Genomic DNA, 21,520 nt, shown 5'->3' on the forward strand with positions numbered 1-21,520 from the left:
CTTTTGGTTTTTTTTTTTTATTCTTTTGGTTTTGATGAGATAAATAATGCCAGTCATTTACAATGGCCCCTTTCCTATCGGGGGGCAGGTTGGCATTTCCCACCCGTTGGACTTAGTGTCCAGGGTGGAGAGCAGACAGGTGGCGTGCAAGCACATGCTTCGTGTGTGCTGAGTGATGTGAAGGTTAATACCATCAACAGTTTCCCTTCCATCCCCTACGTGGCTCATTCGTACGTAGGAAGATTTCATTAAATAATATCATTACCAGAAGAAGGTAGATAATCTGTCGGTCTGCCAGCTTGTAGCCATGAAACCCCAAACTTTATCCTTTGATGGCTCTTCAGAATTCAGCTCCATTGCATAAGAGGGACCAGTGTGAGTGGCTCTGTGTGTTGTGTCTTACAGAAGCCTTCCCAGCCAGTGTACGCTCAGCGCTTTGCCAGTCTCTGTCTCTACATCATGGTCTCTTCCTTTCAGACGCTAGCAGCGTAGCTGGGGAAGCAGCCTGAACGTTAGAAGACAGTGCAACTGTGTCTTCAGTTACATGGTGCACACTGTAAGCACTGAAGAATTTAAGAGAGTGGGGAGACCAGAGATGATTGCTTATTTAGGGAAGGCTTCGAGGAGTTAACACAGCCTGTGGAAGGGCTGTGCTGCTGCTGCTGTGTGTGTAATGTTTACACAGGTAGAGGCAGGAGAGGGAGGCCTTCTAGAAAAAGGGCATGGTGTGGGCACAGGTGTCGGGACGTGGATAAGCACGGCCAGGGGAGGGCTACCTGCTGAGGAGTGTGAAGAATCAGCTTGAACAGGGAGAACAGGAAAAGATTACTGCAGCTCTTAAAAGCTAGGCCGAGGGGATTAGATTTGATAGAACCAGATACAGGAAGCCAATGAAGGTAGGGAACCAACATAGTCTTTTATTTAAGCAGATTTTAAATGTGAGAAATAAGTGGTTAATTTGACCACAGTATTGTGCTTATTTCTATGGACCTGGGATAAACTTGTAGGATTTTTAATCTTGAAATGCAGACTACTGACGTTTACTTTTCCTCTCTGTTTTATCTCCCCTACCAGATTGCCACAGCAGTGAAGTTTCTACAGAATTCTCGGGTCCGCCACAGCCCACTTGCAACCAGGAGAGCATTCCTTAAGAAGAAAGGTACAGGTTCCCCATGGCCTTGCGCAGTGGCCTGCACAGAGGGGCTGGGGGCAGGGCGGATGGAAGCCATAGTATTGATGAATGATCTCCTATAGCTGTCCCACTGTTGTACGGGTGGGGGTGAGGGGAGCCCCCTGGTAGGGATGCAGCTTCTTTCCTTACAGTAGAGCAGAGGTGGTAGGATTCAAATAATTGTGAGCACCAGACGTAAGGCCAACAACTTAGCCCAGGACAGCCCGGCACAGGCTGCATTCAGCAGCAGAAGAGGCCCATGGATAAGACTGGGGAGGACTCCTGCTTTCTGGTCTGTTCTTCTGATAATGACCCTGGCTGCAGAATGGCTGGCTTTAGGTTAGGAGGTCAGCTGCTTCAGTAAAGAATGAGGAAGAAAGAAATGAAGGACGAGGGAGATGAGATGACTACACAAGGTCAGGTTAAGGTCAAGCTTGGGGTCAGTCTGATGTACAGATTGAAGTGGTAAATTACTGGTTTTATGGTATTTCTGTAAGCAGGTATGAAATGGATCTTGACAAATTCAATATTGTCCGAAGCAGACAGAATCTATTTTGGTTTTATTGAAATTTAGGACATGTTTCTTTTTTTTGAGAAATATAAAAAAAACCCAAATCAAACAAAAAAAAGAAATCTGACTTTTCATTCTTTGAACGTTTAATTTTCTGGAAAGCTAGGAAGTTGTTTAAAGGCCCTTAAATACCATGAGGGAGGGAAGTGAGTTTTCTCCACCCCCACTGAACAAAACTCTTTTTCCTTAAGGAACTGGAATGTCGGCCTCCAAATTCTGGGTTTTGAGCTTTAAGTCATTAGTGGCTGGAATAGAAGACAGTGTGGTTTGGTGGTATTTCTTAGGTCTGCTCAACGGTATCCCACTGAAGTGATGCCACAGAACCTGGTCCCAGGGCTGTGCTCGCAGGATTTGGGCAGAATCAGCCCAAGCATTTCATTCACAGGCAGCTGTTTAGAGGCAGTCTCAAGGCCGGTCCCTGTGACTGAGTTGATGATGAGGGGTGCTGGGCGCTTCCTGGCGGCGTGATGCTTGCCCCCATCAGTAGGAGATTAGGAGATTATTAAAATTTGGAGTGCGTTGGCTGGCCCCCTCTGCAGCCATCATGCTGTAAAAGAGTTTTTCCTTGAAATATGTGTACCTATGGGGAGTAATTAATCATAAAAGCTTAGGGATTTCAGCTCTCTCATCAAAGCATTGAAGCTGGGGAAAGCTGAGCCTAAAAGCTGTGCTGATTACCCGGGGTAACCTGAGACAAAATCTATGGTTGCCGAGAGATCCTTCGCCCCAGTATATTGTGCAATATTATAACTGCCTGATCTTCTCTTCCACTGACAATGACCAGTTATTCCTCATTTTCTCTCAAACGCAGCTGGGTTAGAATTTCATTTGCAGAAGGTATTTAGAGCAATTTAGAGACAAATGTCTCTGGTGTTTGCTCGGCACTTCCCCACTGCAGGCTTTGCTGAGCAGTTTGAATATCAGGAGCTCCATCTAATCTGTTTAATTTTAATAAATCCCTGACTGGGAGAGGGAGAGAAAAAAAGAAAGAGAGAGAAACTCTGGGCCAAATAATACTTCTTTTGACTTAGTTGGCTAATAATTACTGTAGAAACTGTTCTGTACAGTTATTATTTGTTGCTCCTTAAAAAAACTGCCAAAAAACAGCAATCAATTAATTAATTCAACTAAGAGTGTTTACGCTGCGCTGAGAACAGAACAGACAAAATCCCTGCCCTCTCAGAGCTTCAGTTCTACCAGGAGAAGGCAGATGCAGCCAGTGCTGTGTGGGAATGGGTTGCACTTCTCAGTGGGGTGATTAGAAGGTGTCTCCTCGGGGAGGGTGACATGGGAGCGAAGACCTGAAGGAGATGGGTATTTGTTGGTACAGAGCGGGCAGAATTCCTTCCCAACCCTTAATGTGGTTTCGAGTTTTTAGAATTTTCGGCAGCAGGAAACTGGAGAGACATCCTACCTTTCTTCTTCTAAAGAGAGTTTACCCCACACTCAAACCTAGAGTCACTGGACTTAATCACCCATCTCCATTATCCTCTAAAATGCTGCTTCAGTCAGTAATCATCTGCTTCCGAGTTGCATCCCAATAGGGTAAGTTCTAGCAGGACCTTTCCTGGGCAGAGGATTCCAAGGTTTGATTGGCATCTGGGGAAGAAGAGCCCTCTGTGGCTTTAAACTTCACTTTTCACATTTCCGGCAGTTCCTGGGGTCAGGCACACACGATCCCGGAGCTTGGCACCATCGCTGATGGGTTGGGTTGAGGGAGGAGGGGCTGTTGTGAAGGAGCGCGTCTGCCCTGTCCCTGACAGCAGTTGGGAAGGAAAGGGAGTTGGCTCACTGGTCTTTGGGGGTACGGAGCGTGTCTTGAGGGGCGGGACCAAGGTCCTGGCATCCTCCGGTCCTGTCTCCCCACAGGACCTGTTGCACTGGTGGGTTGGAGCGCTGCCTTCGGGCGAGCTCACAGCTACTGTAGTCTCGGCTTTTCCTAGTGAATGTCACTTCGGGGAATTGCATTGGAGCACTGTCTTGAATTATAATCTCAACTTTCTTTCTTTCTTTTTTTTTTTTAATAAACATCTCTTTCCTGAAAAGGCAAATCCAATTTTGTTTTTCTTTTAATATTATTTAATATTTAATATAGAAATTGAGGCCCCTGTAGTGCATGTCAGTTCAGTGGAAAATGAGGGTTACTTTAGGCGCATCAGCTGAGGTTGTTTTATTGTGAACCCGCAGCCCCGAGCAGGGGCCTCGTCTGTTACTGACAGGTTAAATGTGTGCCCTCTGAGTCTGGGGCTGGGGAGGCCGGGGACAGTGGATGGGATAGGGTTGGAAGAGCATTGGTTTGCAAGGGTCTTTTGTGTTCGTGTTTTTTTGTTTTTGTTTCTTCGAGATCTCTTTTGGATGCTTTAAAGTCTGAACATGGAGTCATTAATGAGAAACATGACGTTATTAGAATCATTTATCATTTTCTTTGAAGCTTCTACTGCCAGTTTGTGTAATTTACAACATTTCTTTCTTTTATCGGGAATTTTTTGGATGCAAGAGCAAAGCAGCTGTTCACCTTCAGAGTATTAGAATAAGTGTTTTTGTTTTCCTTCCAACCGCTTGATTCTGCAGATGACATCAACTGCAGAGTCAACCACACATGAAGATAATTGGCCTGTGTGTGGGGTGTAAGCCCTCATAGAACTGGTCTATATATAGAAGCAGTTCTTGCCAGGCAGGGATCACATCTGGGGCTTTAAGCAGGCTGCAATCCAGGAGGTTGGAGTAACTTAAAAACAGCAGTAGGGTCAGTCCAGAAAGCTAGAGGTTTGGATATTGTTGTCAGTAGGCTTATGTTGACTTGACACCCTGTCTGACCACAGAATGCAGGAGGCAGTCTGCTTGCAGACACGTTTGGCAGGCTGGGTATAAGGCGGGTAGAAGCGATGCCTGTTCGTGTCGGGTAAAGAGGTAGATGAGGTGGGGAGAAGACAGAGTCGTCTGTTAGCCCCCTCTAATACATCTGTTGCCAAACAGGGTTCTAGAAAAAAGCTGAGCATCATCTGCTTTTTTGTGTAATTCAGCACCTGGGTGGTGCTGGCTGACCCTTTGGCTTATTGTGCCCTTCTCAAGTGTATAAGTAAAGGGCTGTATTCTCCTTCATCTAATAAATAGTCCGGGGTGGGGGGAGGGTGAAGGAAAAAGAAACAAATAAAACACATCACCATGCTTTCTTATTCTAAAAGGTGAAACAAGATCTTATCTTTCTTCTGTTCCTGGAAGCGGAACCCCCAGTAGCAAAACTGCCTCCTTGCTGGAAATGAGCTTGAGGAGGAAACCTGATGGTCTTCACCTTGGTAGTGGGGTGGAGGTGAAGGGCTTCTGTCACTGGAGTATTTGAAGGGGGAGTGAATTCTTACACAGATTTCAGTTTAACTCTCTTTTATTACTTTTCTTTTTTATCATTTACGTCCATTTCATGAGGTAGTTTGCATGTCCTTGAATGGAATCTCGTTACCATGAAAGCTTTTTTAGCATTGATTTCATAACAGTCTTAATTTAATAGCTCCATCATTACTGAGTAGCTCTGGGAGTGGGGCCTTGGCTTTCCAGGTCACTGACCTTTTAATTACAAACCTTGTTCTGATGGCCAGGTTATCGACTGGACAGCTCCCAGCTTGTGCCCCCAGGATGAAAACGAAAATAACTGTTTCCTCCCCCATCTCCAGGAAAAAAAAAATGTAACCTCATGTGTTTCTAAAATTAATTTTCTCCTTCAGCTTTGCTTTATAATTAATTCTTTAATGTGTCTTAGTAAAGCCAGAGGATTTTTATAACGCTGTTTTTTCTAGAGCTTGGGTCCAGCGGATAGCGGGGAGGGGGCGGGGAAGAGGGATGAAGAGCTTGCCAGCCACCACCCCATGCTTGATCGGCGTTTCCTCGTCCTCAGAAACTCCTGTGGCTGAGCTGGAAAGAACAGTATTGGCTCTGTGAGGGGCTGTCGGGCCCTTCTGATTCTTTGTTAAAGAGATGTGGATTGTGGCGTCAAGATACGGATTCATTCCTGCATTTGCGGGAGTCATCGAGCCTTGTGTATCATGGACATTTTAAAGAGACGTTCCTGTTCTTTTCTTTGAGAAAAGAACAGGGTTGGACGAGTTTTCTTTACTGTGTCTTAGCTCTCTGCTAGTTTTGGGTGACTGGAGGGAACTGGGACCCTCCATGTGGGGTTTCTGCTCAGTTGGGAGCTTGGGTCGATCTAGGTTCTCCCTCACTGATGATGAAGAGGGAGAGAAAAAGGGGAGGACTGTGGCCTGTAAGTAGGACGACCATTGGTTCTGGTTTACCCAGGACTGTCCTGGTTTTAACACTGGAATTACTACGTCTTGGGCAGCCCCTGAGGCCATATAAGCCTTACTCAGGAGTGAGAGCTACCGAGAGAGACAAAGCAGGTGTTTTTGGAAGCCGGGGGAAGAAGTCCACTAGCAGTTGGTCCCCGAGAGTTCAGCCTGCCGTTGAGTGGCGTCTTCCTCAAACGCTGCCCGCTTGCACTCCCCTGGCCCGGCCCGGCCCTGCCCTGATGTGGGTCCAGTGCAGGGGGTCTCTGGCAGGGAGGCCGTGCCCTGCAGGCAAGGGAGGGCTGCCGGAGCCGATGCAGAAAGGGCTGTGTGTGGCGGCCGCACGCGTTCCCGAGGATGATTGAGCATCTCCATCCATCTGTTGTGAACGGAAATCTTCCTTCCCTGCCAGTCTTGCATCTGCATATCCGTCACCTGCTGTTCTGGACCAGCCTATTCATCACACTGACTGGTGTTCCCCCCATCAATTTTCCTGCTCCCCTTGTTATCCAAACTTGTCTTAACTCCACAGATTTTTCTCAGCATCCAGGATGAGAGCTAGAGCAGCCAGACTAGCTGAACATCGTGGCTTCCCCATTCAGAGGGGGAGCTGGTAGCACGTGCTCCCTGCCAGACGGCTGAGTCAAGTGGGTTTCTACACTTCACCCTGCGATGAGGGGACAGTAGCACTGAGGAGCTTGGAGGGGGAATCAGCTCTTTTAGATTTACTGAGTTGTTTTGAGATTTTTCTCTGAAAATGAAGAATAGCTCTTCCTTTCTTAACTTGTGTGCCTGGAACAATATTACAAAGAAGAGCAAAGCGACACCCTCATGTACAGTAGTATCATTTTTAAAGGTTTTTTTTTTTTTGAAAAGTTAAGATATGTACATGGTTTCAAAAATTCAAACAGCAAAGAAGGATAGACAGTGAAGAAGAAGTCTTCCTGTCATCTCTCGCTCCTGTCGCCCCCACCATCCTCTGTCTCAGAGGATGCTGCTATGAACAGTTTTTGTGTATCATTCCAAAGATCTATCCATATAAAAGCACGTTAATATTTATTAACATAAACACCTTTTAAATACAGTGGTAGCATATTTCACACTTTAGCTTATGCTTGTCATTGTATCTTGGCACTCATTCCACATTAATACATACAGATTTGCTTCATTCTTATCAGTGGCTGTGTAGTATTCCATTGTCTTCCTGTATCATAATTAATGTTTGAGTCAGTCCCAAGTTAGTGGACATTCAGGTTGATTCCTGTCTTTTGTTGTTTCAAACAGTGCCTCAGTGAATATTCTTGCATATGCATTTTCTTAAAATTTCAGGAGATCATGTCCCCCCCCAAGAAAATAAAACTGTTTTCTAATATAAACATGGCTATAGGTAGACAGAAATTAATAAGAGAAAAAAACCAGTGTAACAAATTATTATTAACACTTAGCACAGATTTGGATTCTGAGGGGACATTCTGGTCACTGGTTACATGAAAAATGCTTTCTTTCTAGAAGAATCCTTTTTTAATCCCATTTTTTGAAGGGATATGGGCTCATAGATATAATTTTTGATTCAAAATAAACATTCAAATAAATGGAAAGCTTCAGAAACTTGAAAGTTAGTACCTGTTTTCAAATGAAGTACAATTCATCAGTATCCATGGGGGGTTGGTTCCAGGACCTCCAGGGATATCAAAATCCAAGGATACTCAAGTCCCTTATATAAAATAACATAGTATTTGCATATACCCTACACACATCCTCCCATATACTTTAAATCATCTCTAATTTTACTTAGAATACCCAATACAATGTAAATGATGTAGTTGCCTGTGTTCAGCAAATTCAAGTTTTGCTTTTTGGAACTTCCTGGAATTTTTTTCTCGAATACTTTTCATCCATGGTTGGTTGAATCTGTGGATGTGAAACTGGATATGGAGGGCTAACTGTCGTCTCTCAGTATCCAAGCAGGGATTGGTTCCAGGACCCGCCAGGGATACCAGAATCCATGGAAGCTCAAGTCCTGTAGTCTGCCCTCTGTATCCAGGTTCAGCATCCATGGATTCAGCCCTCCTCAGGTTGTGTAGTACTGTAGTATGTATTGACAAAAATATGCATGTAAGTAGACTTGCGCAGTTCAAACCCGTGTTGTTCAAGGGTCCACTGTATGGCTTAGTTTTCTTTTGTCGTAGTTGGATGTGTGTGGGTCCTGGGCCATAGGTTACGTGGGCAGCCTTTATTCAGTGCCTGGTGTGTGCAGAGTACTATTTATTACATTAGGGCTTCATGAAAGGAAAATGAGGTACTTGTTTTACAGACGAGAAGCTCCTTGGGAGGTGGGAATGGATGCTGAGTGCTTATCAACCCTATCTATGTCTGTCCATGAAACATAGCAGTACCTCAGAAGTCAGCAAAATCTGATGAGGGAGCCATGGAGTATAAAGCTTGGTAGGACTGTGAGCTCCTCAAGGTGGGTGACCACGTCTCACCCTCCTGGCATCCTCAGCAGCGACATAGCAGCCTGGGTCAGGGGCTCATGAACGAGGGTTGAGTGACTGGGTGATGAGAGTTAGAAGACACTTACTGGGGAAAATTTCAAAAGGATATCAGTTTTCCCTAAGTCTACAGTTTGTTTATTTGTTCAATCCTACATACCTGTAAAATGGTTTCAGAATTGCTATCCCATAGGCCTTTACCCAATACTCTAGTGTTTATATAAACAGTATTTATATGCAGTTCCTTTGTCTTTAGTCTTATTGAATCCAGTGAAAACACTGTTTTTTCAGTTACTTAGGTCAGCAGAGCTCAGTTTTGGCCTAGACATTGAGGGAGGCAGTGGGTGTAGATGGTCGGAGAGGAGTGGGAAGGGCATCATTAGCGAGGGGAGGCTCATGCAGAGACACGTGTGCAGTTGGCTGGGTTGGCCCATGGGGTCCTCGAAAAAGAAGAGAACCGAGGTTGGTGAGATGGGCAGTGAGCAAGGAGCCAGTGTTAGAACTCAATATTATAAATAATAGTTGAGAACACTTTCTGAACCGGTTGAAACTGAAACTCTGTTTGAGGACATTACTCTGGGCTCTGTAGTTAAACTGAATTGGCCTGCCGATAATAAGACCAGCCACAAGGAAGGTCCTGCCAAGTCCTTTGTTAGGTGTGGAGAGTAGCAGTAGAAATGGAAATAGAAATGACAACATATTTATGTAGAGAACTTTGTGGTTTACAAAACACATATATTAGTTAATGTCTTCTTCACTGTAAACTTCTCCGTGATTATAGGCAGGTTAATAGATATTTGTTGAATGAATGACTACATGATTTAAATCTCCCATTTTACAGATGAGGAAACTGAGGCACAGAAAGGTTAAGTAGTGCAAATTAATGGCAGAAATAGAACTAGGACCAAGTCGTCTGACTAGAATTCTTTGAACTATACAATCTGCTTTCTGGAAAGGAAGGACAGAACCACAGACATGGTAGAAAAAAAGAGTAAGCCATGCTCAGTAGTAGATGGGATGTGTGAGGTGAGGAGATGGGACTGAAGGTGACCCTCAGGGTTGTTACATTGTGTTAAGAGGCTTTATTGATGTGTAACTGACATACAATAAACTATACATATTTAATTTGTACAATTAAAAAAACTTGACCTATGTATATGTACCTGTGAAACCATTGTTGTAATCAAGAAAATGAACACACTGGGACTTCCCTGGCGGTCCAGTGGTTAAGACTTCGTGCTTCCACTGCAGGGGGTGTGGGTTCGATCCCTGGTCAGAGATCTAAGATCTTGCATGCCATGCGGTGTGGCAAAAAAAAAAAAAAGGACATACTGATCACCCCCCAGATGTTTCCTCATGCCCCTTTGTTCTCTTCTTCCCGCCACCCCCCCATAACTCTGGTTCCCAGGCGAACACTGATCTGCTTTCTCTCACTGTAGACTAGCTTGCATTTTCTAGAACTTTATATAAATGGACTTGTGTGGTATGTCTCCCTTTTTTGGTCTGGCTTTTTTTGTTTTTAACTCAGCATGATTATTTTGAGATTCATCCATGTTATTACATGTGTTAGTGGTTCATTACTTTTTCTTGCTGAGTAGTATCCCCTTGTTTGGGTATCCTACAGTTTGTCCATTCACCTGTTGATGGACATTTGAGTTGCTTCCAGGTTTTGGCTATTAAAAGTTAAACCTGCGGGCTTCCCTGGTGGCGCAGTGGTTGAGAGTCCGCTTGCCGATGCAGGGGACACGGGTTCGTGCCCCGGTCCGGGAAGATCCCACATGTCGCAGAGTGTCTGGGCCCGTGAGCCATGGCCGCTGGGCCTGCGCGTCCGGAGCCTGTGCTCCGCAACGGGAGAGGCCACAACAGTGAGAGGCCCGTGTACCGCAAAAAAAAAAAAAAAAAAAGGTAAACTTGTTGGTATCATAAAAATTCATGCAACAGGAACCTCTAGGAGTTCTGAGCAGAGGGGAATTTAATGTAAGAAGTTAGGCATTTACTCCCTTATGAAAGGGCCGGAGGAGTGGACACAAGGCCACGCCTCCAGGAGTGACTTCCAGAACACTGAAGGACTAACTTGCTGGGAAAGCTGCTCCCTCTGCTTGGCCAGGAAAGTAGGGAATTAGGAGGCTACCACTTGGAACTTTTGAGTTCAAGAGCACACCCTTTTTGCTGTGTTCCAGAGATCAGGAAGTCACTGCTGCCACCACTGCAGTCATTGTGTCCTGACATCCGTAAAAACAGCGACAGGACTTTGGAATATGAACTTAGCTTCTACCTCTGACAGAATTGCCTCTTGACCCTCATGAACGAAGCTGGAGGCTAGAGATTGGACACTGTAGTAGGAAACCTTGGTGTTTCTAGTATTTGCTTGACAATGTCCTGGTGTTTGCAACCTCAAATGCAGCGCGTACAGGTCTTTTGCCTCATTTCCACTTTCTGAATCACCTGTGAGTGCACCTAATTCCCAGCCAGAGTTCTAGTAGCCGAGGAGTCTGGGAAGTGTTGCTGTTAGTGTTCCAGCCTCTGGTATCAGAAGTCCCACTAGAAAGAGGTGGGAGTGGATGCTGAGTGCTATCAGAGGAATCCATAGGAGAAAAAAGATTCACAAATGCAACATAATTGCCCCCAAGCAGGGTACCAGCACATTTATATCACAAGCCTCTTTCTTACTGAAGGCTTAACTTGGTATTTTTCAAGCCGTTTCGATAACAGCCTACAAAATGAGGGAAGCATTCATTTTGCTGCAAACGATGCTAACAGAAAGAGTCAGCCAAAAGAGAGTTTGTGTTTTCAGTCTGGAAGCAGGTGGCAGTGGTTTATGTGTAAATATAAAGTATTTCATTCATCACAGAGCAAACTGTGTATATATAGGAGGAAAGGATACTTTTTTAGTTAACTGTTTTTGTTGTTTTCGAGAAGAGCTGGGCCTTTAATTGTTAAGAAAAGCAGTAGTGATGTATCTCCAGTTTGTTCCAGAGATAAATATTGATGTGTTCTGTATCACCACTGGCCTTCTGAGATGATTTTAAGAATACTTATCCCTCCTTTCTGGCCTCACTTGGGGATGCAAGTTCTTCTAATGAGATTTGTCTGCTAAGGGTAGGCAAGGGAGTTTTCACCAGAGGGACTACGTGAGACGTGGGTCTGTTGGAGCTGCTGGAAAATGTTGGAAGTAGGGAGGGACTTCTGAAACTTAGCACAAGGTAGAACTTAAGGCCATCTACTGAAAAATATTTTATGTTGATTGGACGATAATTAGAAGGATTTTTAATTAACTCTGGATAGTAGTCATTCACTAATCCATTGTTATATTTACATTTTTGAGTCTATGCCTTATAAAAATAAATTTATCTGCTGCTGCTGCTGTGTGTATATTAGAGTATGTGATTTGTGGAGCATAAGTTAGCGTGCTTTTATTTTATTTTTATTTATTTATTATTATTATTTTTTTTGCAGTGCGCGGGCCTCTCACTGTTGTGGCCTCTCCCGTTGTGGAGCACAGGCTCCGGACGCGCAGGCTCAGCGGCCATGGCTCACGGGCCCAGCCGCTCCATGGCATGTGGGATCTTCCCAGACCGGGGCACGAACCCACGTCCCCTGCATCAGCAGGCAGACTCTCAACCACTGTGTCACCAGGGAAGCCCAGCGTGCTCTTATTTTAAATGTACTTTTCATTGTAGACTTGGCTGGGTTGGTCAGTCAACAGCTTTATGTTCTTTCCATTTTTGAAGTAGAGGTAACTCACTAAAGGTCTTCAGTAAGTAGAGTGATGGGGCTCTCGTTCTCTCTCTCTCTCTCTTTTTACACACACATGCACACACACACCAGCTTATATTTAAATTGCGCTAAGAACTGAATGACTGTACTGATTTTTCCATTCCAACTTTAAACAGACCTGTGTTTGAGTTTCTAAAACATTCTGATAGGAGCTGGTCTTCTCAGATCTCACCCCTTTCATCAGTCAGAAGACTTGGGAGTGCTCTAGTCTCTTACTGTTAATGATTCTTTTTAGATTTAAAGCCCTTTAAAGTAATCTTACTGTAATTAGATTGTTGAGTAGATTGTCTTTAGCAGTATGGTGGTCTTTAAATTTTGTGTAGATTTTCAGTTTGTTAAATGATTGCAAAGGCTTTCATTCATAAAGTTGAAGTTTTCCTTATCATGGCATTTCAGGGGAAAAAAATCATGACCCCCGGTGATAAATTAAATATCACAACCACATAAATGTCATCTTTTCAGTGAAACCTACAGTGCATAGGAATGGGACTCTCTTGCATTCTGTTTTTGGCTTCAAGCTGGATCTGTACTCTTAACCAACAAGAAAAATATTTTGCCACCAACAGTGGTGAACCTGTGAAGCTGAAGAACAAAGCCATACCCTCTTCTGCTTTGTGAGTCACAAACAGAATTGTCAATTAAATTATTCTAATTGCAAATTTTGGGGTCTTGGCCGAAAGAACACAGGTTGAGTTTGAAGAAGAGGCAGTTTAAAAAATCAGTTTAACTTTTACAAACGGAGCTAATTTGTACAGAATGTAATTGGAAGAGAGTAAATACGGAGTTTCATGATGACCTCTTTTGAGTTCATTTCTGGTATTTACTTATTTTTTTTTTCAAAGGCTGTCCTTTACGCAGCCCTGGAAAGAGGAGACTAAGTACTAAAATAAAAATAACAGAAAATAGCACTGTTCTCTGGAAGCCCGTAATACCTGATTTTGAAAGAGTTTTACCATTCATTCGTTCATCCATCCAAGTATTTATTGAGTGCATATTTTTTTTTACTGTGCTGGTCCTGGGACTGAAACTATAATGGTAAATAAAACAGCATTCTGGGGTAGAGACAGACTCCCCCAGAAATGTGAAATGCGCAAAATTGTTACAAGTAAGCAAGGTGCTAGGACAGAGAATATTGGGAGCCAATATTCTTTGAGCCAGCTCAAAGACGCCAAGGAAGGAAAGGAGGTTGACTTGATCTAGGAACCCATGCTGGGACTGTAGTTGTGAGTGAAAAGAAGAGGGACCCCTCAGCAGCTTCCATCTGGAGATGCCATTGGAAAATAAAAGGTTCTGTTGGAGTTTCATATCCCCCAATCTGGAATCTTTTGTATCATCAGTTACCAAGTTCAGCTGTATTTACCATGCATTCCTAGTCTGCTGTCTGCTGAGCACTGTGCTAAGTGCAGTTGGGACACAAGTGGTCCATGCCCTCAGAGAACTTGGTGATGAGACAGTAGGAACTACTTAGTAATACAGTTACTGTAGTTTATAAGCAAGCCTGAGATGATAGATACAGACTTTATAATAACCACCAGCATATGTATTCTGCTTTATAATTTAAAAGCATTCTCACATGCATTTGCTCATTTAATCTTCACAGTAACCAAGTTATTTCCTCAAAAAATGTGCAAGTGAGCATGGAGATTTACGGAAGTCCACCATATTTGAGGAACGGGTCTCTGTCATCACCGAGTCATTGAATTTCAATGCACCGTCTGCTCATGTGGACCAGGGTGCTCTCCCTGAAGAATCATATTATTAAAAATGAAATTATTTTGCCCATGCCATTTCATAGACATTTCTATTATCAGGAATAGAAGATGAATTTAATTTTAGTTTTATTTAGTTCTGGAGGTTTTCTTCTTGCTGCCTTCCACAAGGGCACAACCCAGAGAGTCCATCCCGATGTTTGGGAAGAGGAAGGCCTGGGCTTGTGGAGGACGGTTCTGTTAGAGAATGCCGTTGACTCTGGTGTTCTGTACAGAGCCTTTTATCAGGACAGGAAAGGGTAAATAGGGCTATCTCTGCAACGGCGGAGAGGTCGAATGGTTACATTACACAATCTTCTAGAGCATCTTGCAGCAAATACATGGGTTATATTAAAAATTGCAATCATATCATTTTTATAGTAAATTGCTGACCTTATGCAGTAGAATCAGCTTTATTGAATTTCGCCAAAAATGCGTTTATAATTCTGCCATACACACGTGATATTCATGTCCTTGCTGTCCATGTGGAAATGTCCCTTTTTACGATGTTAACCAGATTAAATCGACTGTCTCCTGAGCTGCCGAGCCTCACCTTTAAGATCCACTCTCAGGAGTCGGACCTCCACAGAGCAGCGCTCACCTCCCTCAGTTCGGATGTCAGCGCACAGAACGCTGGAGTCTGGCACATTAGGAAGCCTTGCCCCAGTGGCACAGGTTTGGCCTTGAGATTATTTCCAGGTGATTCCAGGGCAGTTAATGTATATCATGTATGCTGAATGCTCACAAGGACTTACCATAATTACTGTTTGTTTTGAGGGAATGGTAGGTATTTGTTTAAAAGGATTTCATGCTGAACCAAGAGTATACAGGTACAGTTAGTTCTCAGCTATTCACTTGTGAATATTCATTGCAAAAGTTTAATCTTAAACCAGTTTTCGTTTCTCTGTAGCTCTGCTCCCTCTCTAACCAGTGTGGGATCACGCGGCAAACTAATTTTAATGTTAGTCTAACAGAAGCACAATCAGGAAGTTGTAGTGCATATTTAAAGTGAAACGTCAGAGTTTTTAAGTTATCTGCTTTTTAGAATCATTTGCTTTGAGTTTATCTCCCCTTTTCATATATCTATTATCTACATACCTACACATGTGTTTGTATAAATTGCTGGTTCCCAGACAATTTTGCATACAGAGGCAATATGATACGGTGGAAAAATCATCCATCCATCCATCCATTTACTGACCATTTATTAAATGTACATTTTCTTCACGTCCCAACATTTATGCTAACACTGAAATTACAAAAATAAGGTTTAAATCAGAAGTCTAGTGAGATTCCGTGGTATGCAAACAAGTGTAGGGTGGGTGATAAAATGTTACAGGGGCTGTGATAGGTATTGGTATAGAGGCCCAGAAGAGGGAGTGATCAGTTTCGTGGTGGGTGAGGACGACCAGCAGGGAAGCGTTGAAAAATGAGGAGGGCACCCTTATAGGAGTCCAAGAGGATTAGTAGTCTTTAGGGTTTGGGGAGTGGTGGTGGCTTTAATCCATGCCAGGGTGGGATGGGAACGTAATCTCCAAGGAAGAAGTGATCCGGAGAATCAGGAAGCAGGCTGGTAAGTTGGAGAGGTAGGCAAGGGTCAGAACTACATGTGTTAACGCAAGGGTTTGGAGTTTATTGTGTGGACAGCGGGGAAGCCATTGAAGAGTTTTATGTGGTGTAGTAATGGATCCTATTTGTGTTTCAGGAAGCTTGCTCTTTGGGTAGGGTGGGCAGTTAGGAGTTCACTGCAAGAATCCGGGTGAGAAGGGCAGTTGTGAGGATGGAGAGGATGATGAATTAGGGAGAGTGAGGAAGTAGAATCTGCAGGAATTGGTGGCTGAATAGAATCAAGGAGTGAAGGAGAGGGAGGAATCCAGGCCTGGCGAGCTGGCCTGGAGGAGAGCAAGTGAAAGAGTGGGAAGAGTACTGGGCCCAGAGTCAGATGGCGTGAGGGAAGGAGGCCTGGAAGGGAAGTCCTGTAGACCCCTGTGATGTGGCCAGGGATTCTGCGGCTGGAGCACCACAGTCAGTCTGTGCCACTGTCATCGTCAAGCTATGCCATGTAGGTCCCCTGGCTCTCAGAGTTGCTTCCACAGGGTGACTGGTAGGCTTACTCCCTCCCCATAGACATTAAGAGGTTTCACTGAAATCTGAGACTTTCTAAAGAAAGAGAAGATGGCATTTGTGAAGCAAGTGTTATTTTATCTGGAAATGGCTTCTCGGTGAGAAGCCTGTCACTGCTTCCTGGTGAAACCTGCCTCTCCTGCCAAGAAGAGGGTCCCACTGAATTGGACCATGGTCATCGTGGGCTGCTGCTCCCACTTGCCCCTGAAAACATCCTCCTGAAAGCCCCTTCTCCCCCCCACCCCCGTCACCTACTCCTTATTTGCTCTTCTCTGAGTTCGTCCATTTCTGTCATGTTTGTATGTATTCCCTCTGATCTTTTCGTTCGTGACAGGTGGCTTTGCTGATGTGGCCACCAGGGGCTCCCCGCACGCTGGATGACCTGGTGGTTACAGTGACCTGACCCTGCAGGCGCCTTGGTTTTCTGGTAGCAGGTGGCCTTCTTGGTACCTTAACTGTCACAGATCGATGAGTCAGAGGGGTAAAAAGGTGGGGAGTTAAGGCAGAGAGCCCAGCGGTCAGAAGCTCCAACAGGAGAGAGGGTGAAAAAGATCTGGTTAGTACATGAAACGACTTCCGGAGAGATGTTGCTAATTTCCAAGTCACCTGTAAGAGGGGTGGAGAAGAGCATTTTGCTTCTTCAGGCTCCTCCTCTGGCGCCGGTCCAGCTCTCCTATAGGGCTCTCAGGCACTGTAGCTGGAGAAGTCTTCCTTCCCAAGGGCTGCGGCCTTAGACGCCCTTGCAGCTCCATCCGGTTCCATGCCTGGGGCCAAAGTCTATTTGTGTTGACACTGAATTGTGATCTGCAGTTTCGAAAAGCATATAGGTTGTATACTTTTAAGTATATCTGAAAGCAGATTTCTTCTCTGTAGGCGCCTTGCTCATTTGTCTAGCCTTTCCACGGAAAACAGCCTCCTTGCTTGATTTGGGGCTGCTTTAAAGCACATGCTGAGCATCTCTGGGCCTCACCCCTCCCGCCTCCTCATTAAAACCACCTGCAGGACTAACTGCCTCCCCCAACAACTTACACCAGCCCTACCTCGTCTCTCATTGACCATTTCTGGCTGAGACCCTCGCTATAGCAGTTTGCTTTGGTGGCTTTCGCCTCTTCCTTCTGCCTTTTTAAAAATTATGATTAAAAACTTTAAATAAATATTAAATTTAAAAAATGTAAAATGAATGGTTTGGACCTTTGGTATTGTTATCCATTCACCTCTGGTAGAGTCTTCAAGACATTGACCTAAAGAGCCTTCCTCCTTCTTCCTTCCCTATGTACATAGTGGGGAGAAGGATGGGGAAAATGACAGAGAAAAACATGTTAAAAATGATTTTTAGTGTAAAACAAGACAGGGAAAAATCAATCTTTAAGGAAACCCAAAAAAAGCACCTCTCATTACAGTAATTAAACGGCAGCATTTAACCTATCAGAATATGCTGTATGTGTGAGACAAGCCAGGGAGCTGTGTGTTTGAAATTAGAGCTCTAATCCTCAGGGAAGAGAATAGTTAACTAGTTTGTTTTTGAGGTGCGAGAGCAGAGCTGGGAAGGTGTGAGTGTGTGCCTGTGCATGTGTGTGTGTGTGTGTGCGTGTGCTTGTGCTCGTGCTCGTGTGGGTGCAGGGCTGGGGCTGTGTTTACCGGGAATACCCTGGAGGTCGATATTTATCAGCACCTGTGTGCTGTCAAGAAGCACACAAGCTGCTGTTGCCCGTTCATTAGCTTTTCAGAAGAGCCCGGCGTCACCTGTGACTGGGCATTGCATCAGAATAGTAGAGCTTGCTTCATTCTGGCCCTCTGGGACTCACAGGAACAGATTTGAGAGACAGGATGAGACAGACGGAGAAAGAGAGACACAGGAATTAGGGGAAGGAAGAAAGTGGAATAATTTTCGAGAGTGCACGGCACAGACTCCCCAGGACAAAGCACTACAGCTTGTTGGGCTGGCACTTGGGAAGGGTGGACATTTCGCAGAGCACTGGGCAAAAGGGATGGCTCACAGGCAACCTTCTCCATACAGGGGTCCCCTGCCAGTGTTCACTGCTGTTGGCAGGGTCCCTTTTATGCCGTCAGGCAGTGTTGGGGTTTATGTGAATGACAGAGATTGGCACTGTGTCCTGTCTGCACGCTTTAGTGGCTTAACCTCTGTCTTTCTGTACCCCTGGCTGGAGTTTGGGGCATTGTTCATGCCCTGCCCCTCTGGAAGCTGCTGCATTTTCTCTCTAGATATTCTCAGAGCTTGGCAGCTGCAGTCGGAATTCCACAGGATAGGCTGCCACGTGGCAGAGGGGAGCCTGCCCATCTGTTCCTGTGCCCCTCATTAGGGGATATGCTCTTTGGTGACTTGGGGGGTGGGGGAGTGCTGAGACACATGTGATCCTTTTAGGCTCCCAGTCTCTGTGGTCCCTGTGACGGCAGGACGGGTTTCTACTATACTAATAAGGAGCCCTGGGGATGCTGGTTACAGTGTGATAATTGTCGTCTTGGGCCAGAGGCGTGTTGTGCACTAACCTCATCCTGGGGAAGTGCTGATGAAACCCCGACTCTGCCTCAGTGCCTGATTCGGGGCTGGGGGAGCAGGGGAGGTTGCCAGTGTTTCTCCTGGTTCATTATTACCAGGCTTGCTTGTCTTTGGGGCATTTCATGAAAACTTCTTTAGTTTTCCTTAAGAACTTTGAAGAGCCAATGAGCCTGATGGAAAATTTTCTGTAATAGCTCAGTACAGCAGCACCCTTCACAGATACCAGCTGATTAATCCTCAGAGCGCCCTGGGGGCAGTGGAGGGGACGATAGTGGTTCTGGTGTTTTTTATCCCCATTTTATAGACTGAGAGACTGAGTCACCTGGAAGAGACTGTCGCTTGGGCCAGAGGGAAGGCGCAAATCTGGAAGCTGAGGTTTAGAGCTCCCTACCTTTTGGCTTTTGTTGGAACTACCTTAAGTCATTTAGGAAATCACCCTGGGTTTTGCCTTCCCATCCTTTTTGTTTTTTTCCACTTGCTGCTGTGTCTTAGACATAACTTCATATCCATAAGTATAGATCTCTATTGTCAGTTTTGATCACTGCCAGGTATTCTGCTGAGGGTATATACCATAATTTATTTTAACCCATCCCCGTGATGGACATCTGAGTTATTTTCATTTTTCACCATTATAACAACTCTTCTCTAATATCCTTGAGAAATGGGTATTTTCTTACTTTTTGGGATTACCTTTATAGGGTAAAATCCTTTGAGTTGGAAAAGAAAATGGGCTTGTTTTCATTTTCCTGTCTTTGCTGAACAGCCCCCTAAAGAGGCTGCCGCAGCTTCCAGCCTCAGCACCTAAGGTCAGTGCTCTGAGTATGAGTTCCAGCTCCATGGTGTCCTGCCGGCTGGCTTTCAGGATTTCATCTTTCAGTTAAGCAGTGAAACTTCCCGACCTCAAGAGCTTAGAGATACTTGCCTGTTTGTTTCTTTTATCGTTTTAGTTTTCTTTTATGGAATTTGTTTTGTTGTTAGTAGAGCAACAAGGAATATAACAGTTTTTTCCTCGGGACCAACCTGGTCATCCTAGTATTCATTGAACAATCTATGTCTTCCCCTACCCATTTCACCTGTCACCCTTGTCATGTACTAGACTCTTAAAAATACTGATGTGTGATCAAGGACATTGTTTGATATACTTTTTATTTGTTTTGCTAATACTGCAGTGTCTTTATTACTAGAGATTTGTGACACATTTTATCTGTTACTATAAGTTGTACTCTTTCTTCATTGTTCTTTTTTAGAATATTCCTGGCTTTTCTGGCTCTTGTGTACTTTAAAACTCATTTTTAGAATCACTTTATCACGTCTCCTCTTGTCCTTCTTTATCCCACCCTACCCCTACCCATGGCCAATTAAAAATAAAATCTTTTGAAATTTTGATTGTGATTCAAAATAGAAATGACTTTGGAAAGAATTGCCATCTTTGCAGTGTGTTAGTCTTTCCCTCAACGAATGTGGTGTATCTTTAAAGTAAAACCTGTTCTTCATTGGGGACATTTTACAAAGTTCTTGCATAGTTGCTGTGCATTTCCTTTATTTTTTAATATTTAAATATTTTTATTTAAAATTATTTTAAAATATTTATTTTTAAAAATATGTATTTATTTATTCGGCTGCGCTGGGTCTTAGTTGTGGCATGTGGATCTTTTCTCTCTCTTTTTTTTTTTTTTTTTTTTTTTTTAGTTGCAGCATGCAGGATCTTTAGTTGCGGCACACTGGATCTAGTTCCCTGACCAGGGATCGAACCCTAGTGCCCTGCATTGGGAGCACGGAGCCTTAACCACTGGGCCACCAGGGAAGTCCCTAAAATTTAAAAAAGTTTTTTAAATTAATTTTTTTATTGGCATATAGTTGATTTACAATGTTGTGTTAGTTTCTGCTGTATAGCAAAGTGAGTCAGTTTTACATACACATATATCCACTCTTATTTAGATTCTATTCCCAAATAGGGCCTTACAGAGTGTTGGATAGAGTTTTCTGTGCTATTCATTAGGTTCTTATTAGTTATCTCTTCCACATAAAGTAGTCTGTATATGTCAATCCCAATCTCCCAATTTATCCCTCCCCCACCTTTTCCCCCTGGTACCACAAATTTGCATTTTCTTTAATTCTAAGTATTTTTTATTTATTATTGTTGCTGTGGGACCTTGACTTTCATTATATTTTCTAACAGATCTTTGCTAATATTCAGGAAAGCTATTGATGTCTCTGTTTTTAAAAGTCATCATTGTTTTCTCTTTAATAGTCCTAATTGTTCTTATCAGATCTTTTAGGTCTTCTCAGTAGTATATCATGTGAAAAATAGTAATATTTCTCACTTGCAGTGTTACATGACTTTATAATTATTTTGGCTGGGCCTTCTAGAACAGTATTAATTGAGTATGTGTGCCCAAGGAGTAAAATGGGTCTGATTTCATTACCTCCTTCTCTTCAAAGCATTAATTTAGAAGTGAAGGGCATAGGAATACAAAAGAAATAGAAGAGAAATAATCATCGTGATCCCTAGACTCTTCAAAGCTCTTGTTCTCCATGGGACTCTCTTTTCACCTGTATTGGCCAGTATTTATTCTTTGCTCAAAATTGTTTGACATGCTCATAGTGGCATTGTATCAGAGGAGAAAGTCAACGTTATTTCTCTTTTTTCAGGCAGAAAAGCTGACAGTGGACGTGGCTTCCAGAAGTCACTTGGCCAGTTTAGCTTAATGAGTAGATGTTGAGAGTCACTGCTCCTCATGTGAAACAAAGCCCCACCAGGGAGCAGAATATAGGGGCACTGGTTCATCATCGGAGCTGCCATGTTTGCTTGCACCACTGCAGCCCTTCCTACAAACCGTGT

At 43.9% G+C, this 21,520-nt stretch overlaps 1 protein-coding gene across 5 annotated transcripts in view; it reads left to right on the forward strand.

The window, feature by feature from the left end:
- PEX14 (peroxisomal biogenesis factor 14) overlaps positions 1-21,520 on the forward strand; it is a 137,331-nt gene that overhangs the window by 50,822 nt on the left and 64,989 nt on the right. For all 5 annotated transcript variants that reach the window (XM_067720065.1, XM_067720038.1, XM_067720056.1 and 2 more), the window contains one exon: positions 1,075-1,159. In XM_067720065.1, coding sequence (XP_067576166.1) covers positions 1,075-1,159 — 85 coding nt within the window. The remainder of the gene's footprint in view (positions 1-1,074; positions 1,160-21,520) is intronic.

Source organism: Pseudorca crassidens, chromosome 2 (assembly GCF_039906515.1).
Source record: "Pseudorca crassidens isolate mPseCra1 chromosome 2, mPseCra1.hap1, whole genome shotgun sequence".
NCBI classification, from domain to species: domain Eukaryota; kingdom Metazoa; phylum Chordata; class Mammalia; order Artiodactyla; family Delphinidae; genus Pseudorca; species Pseudorca crassidens.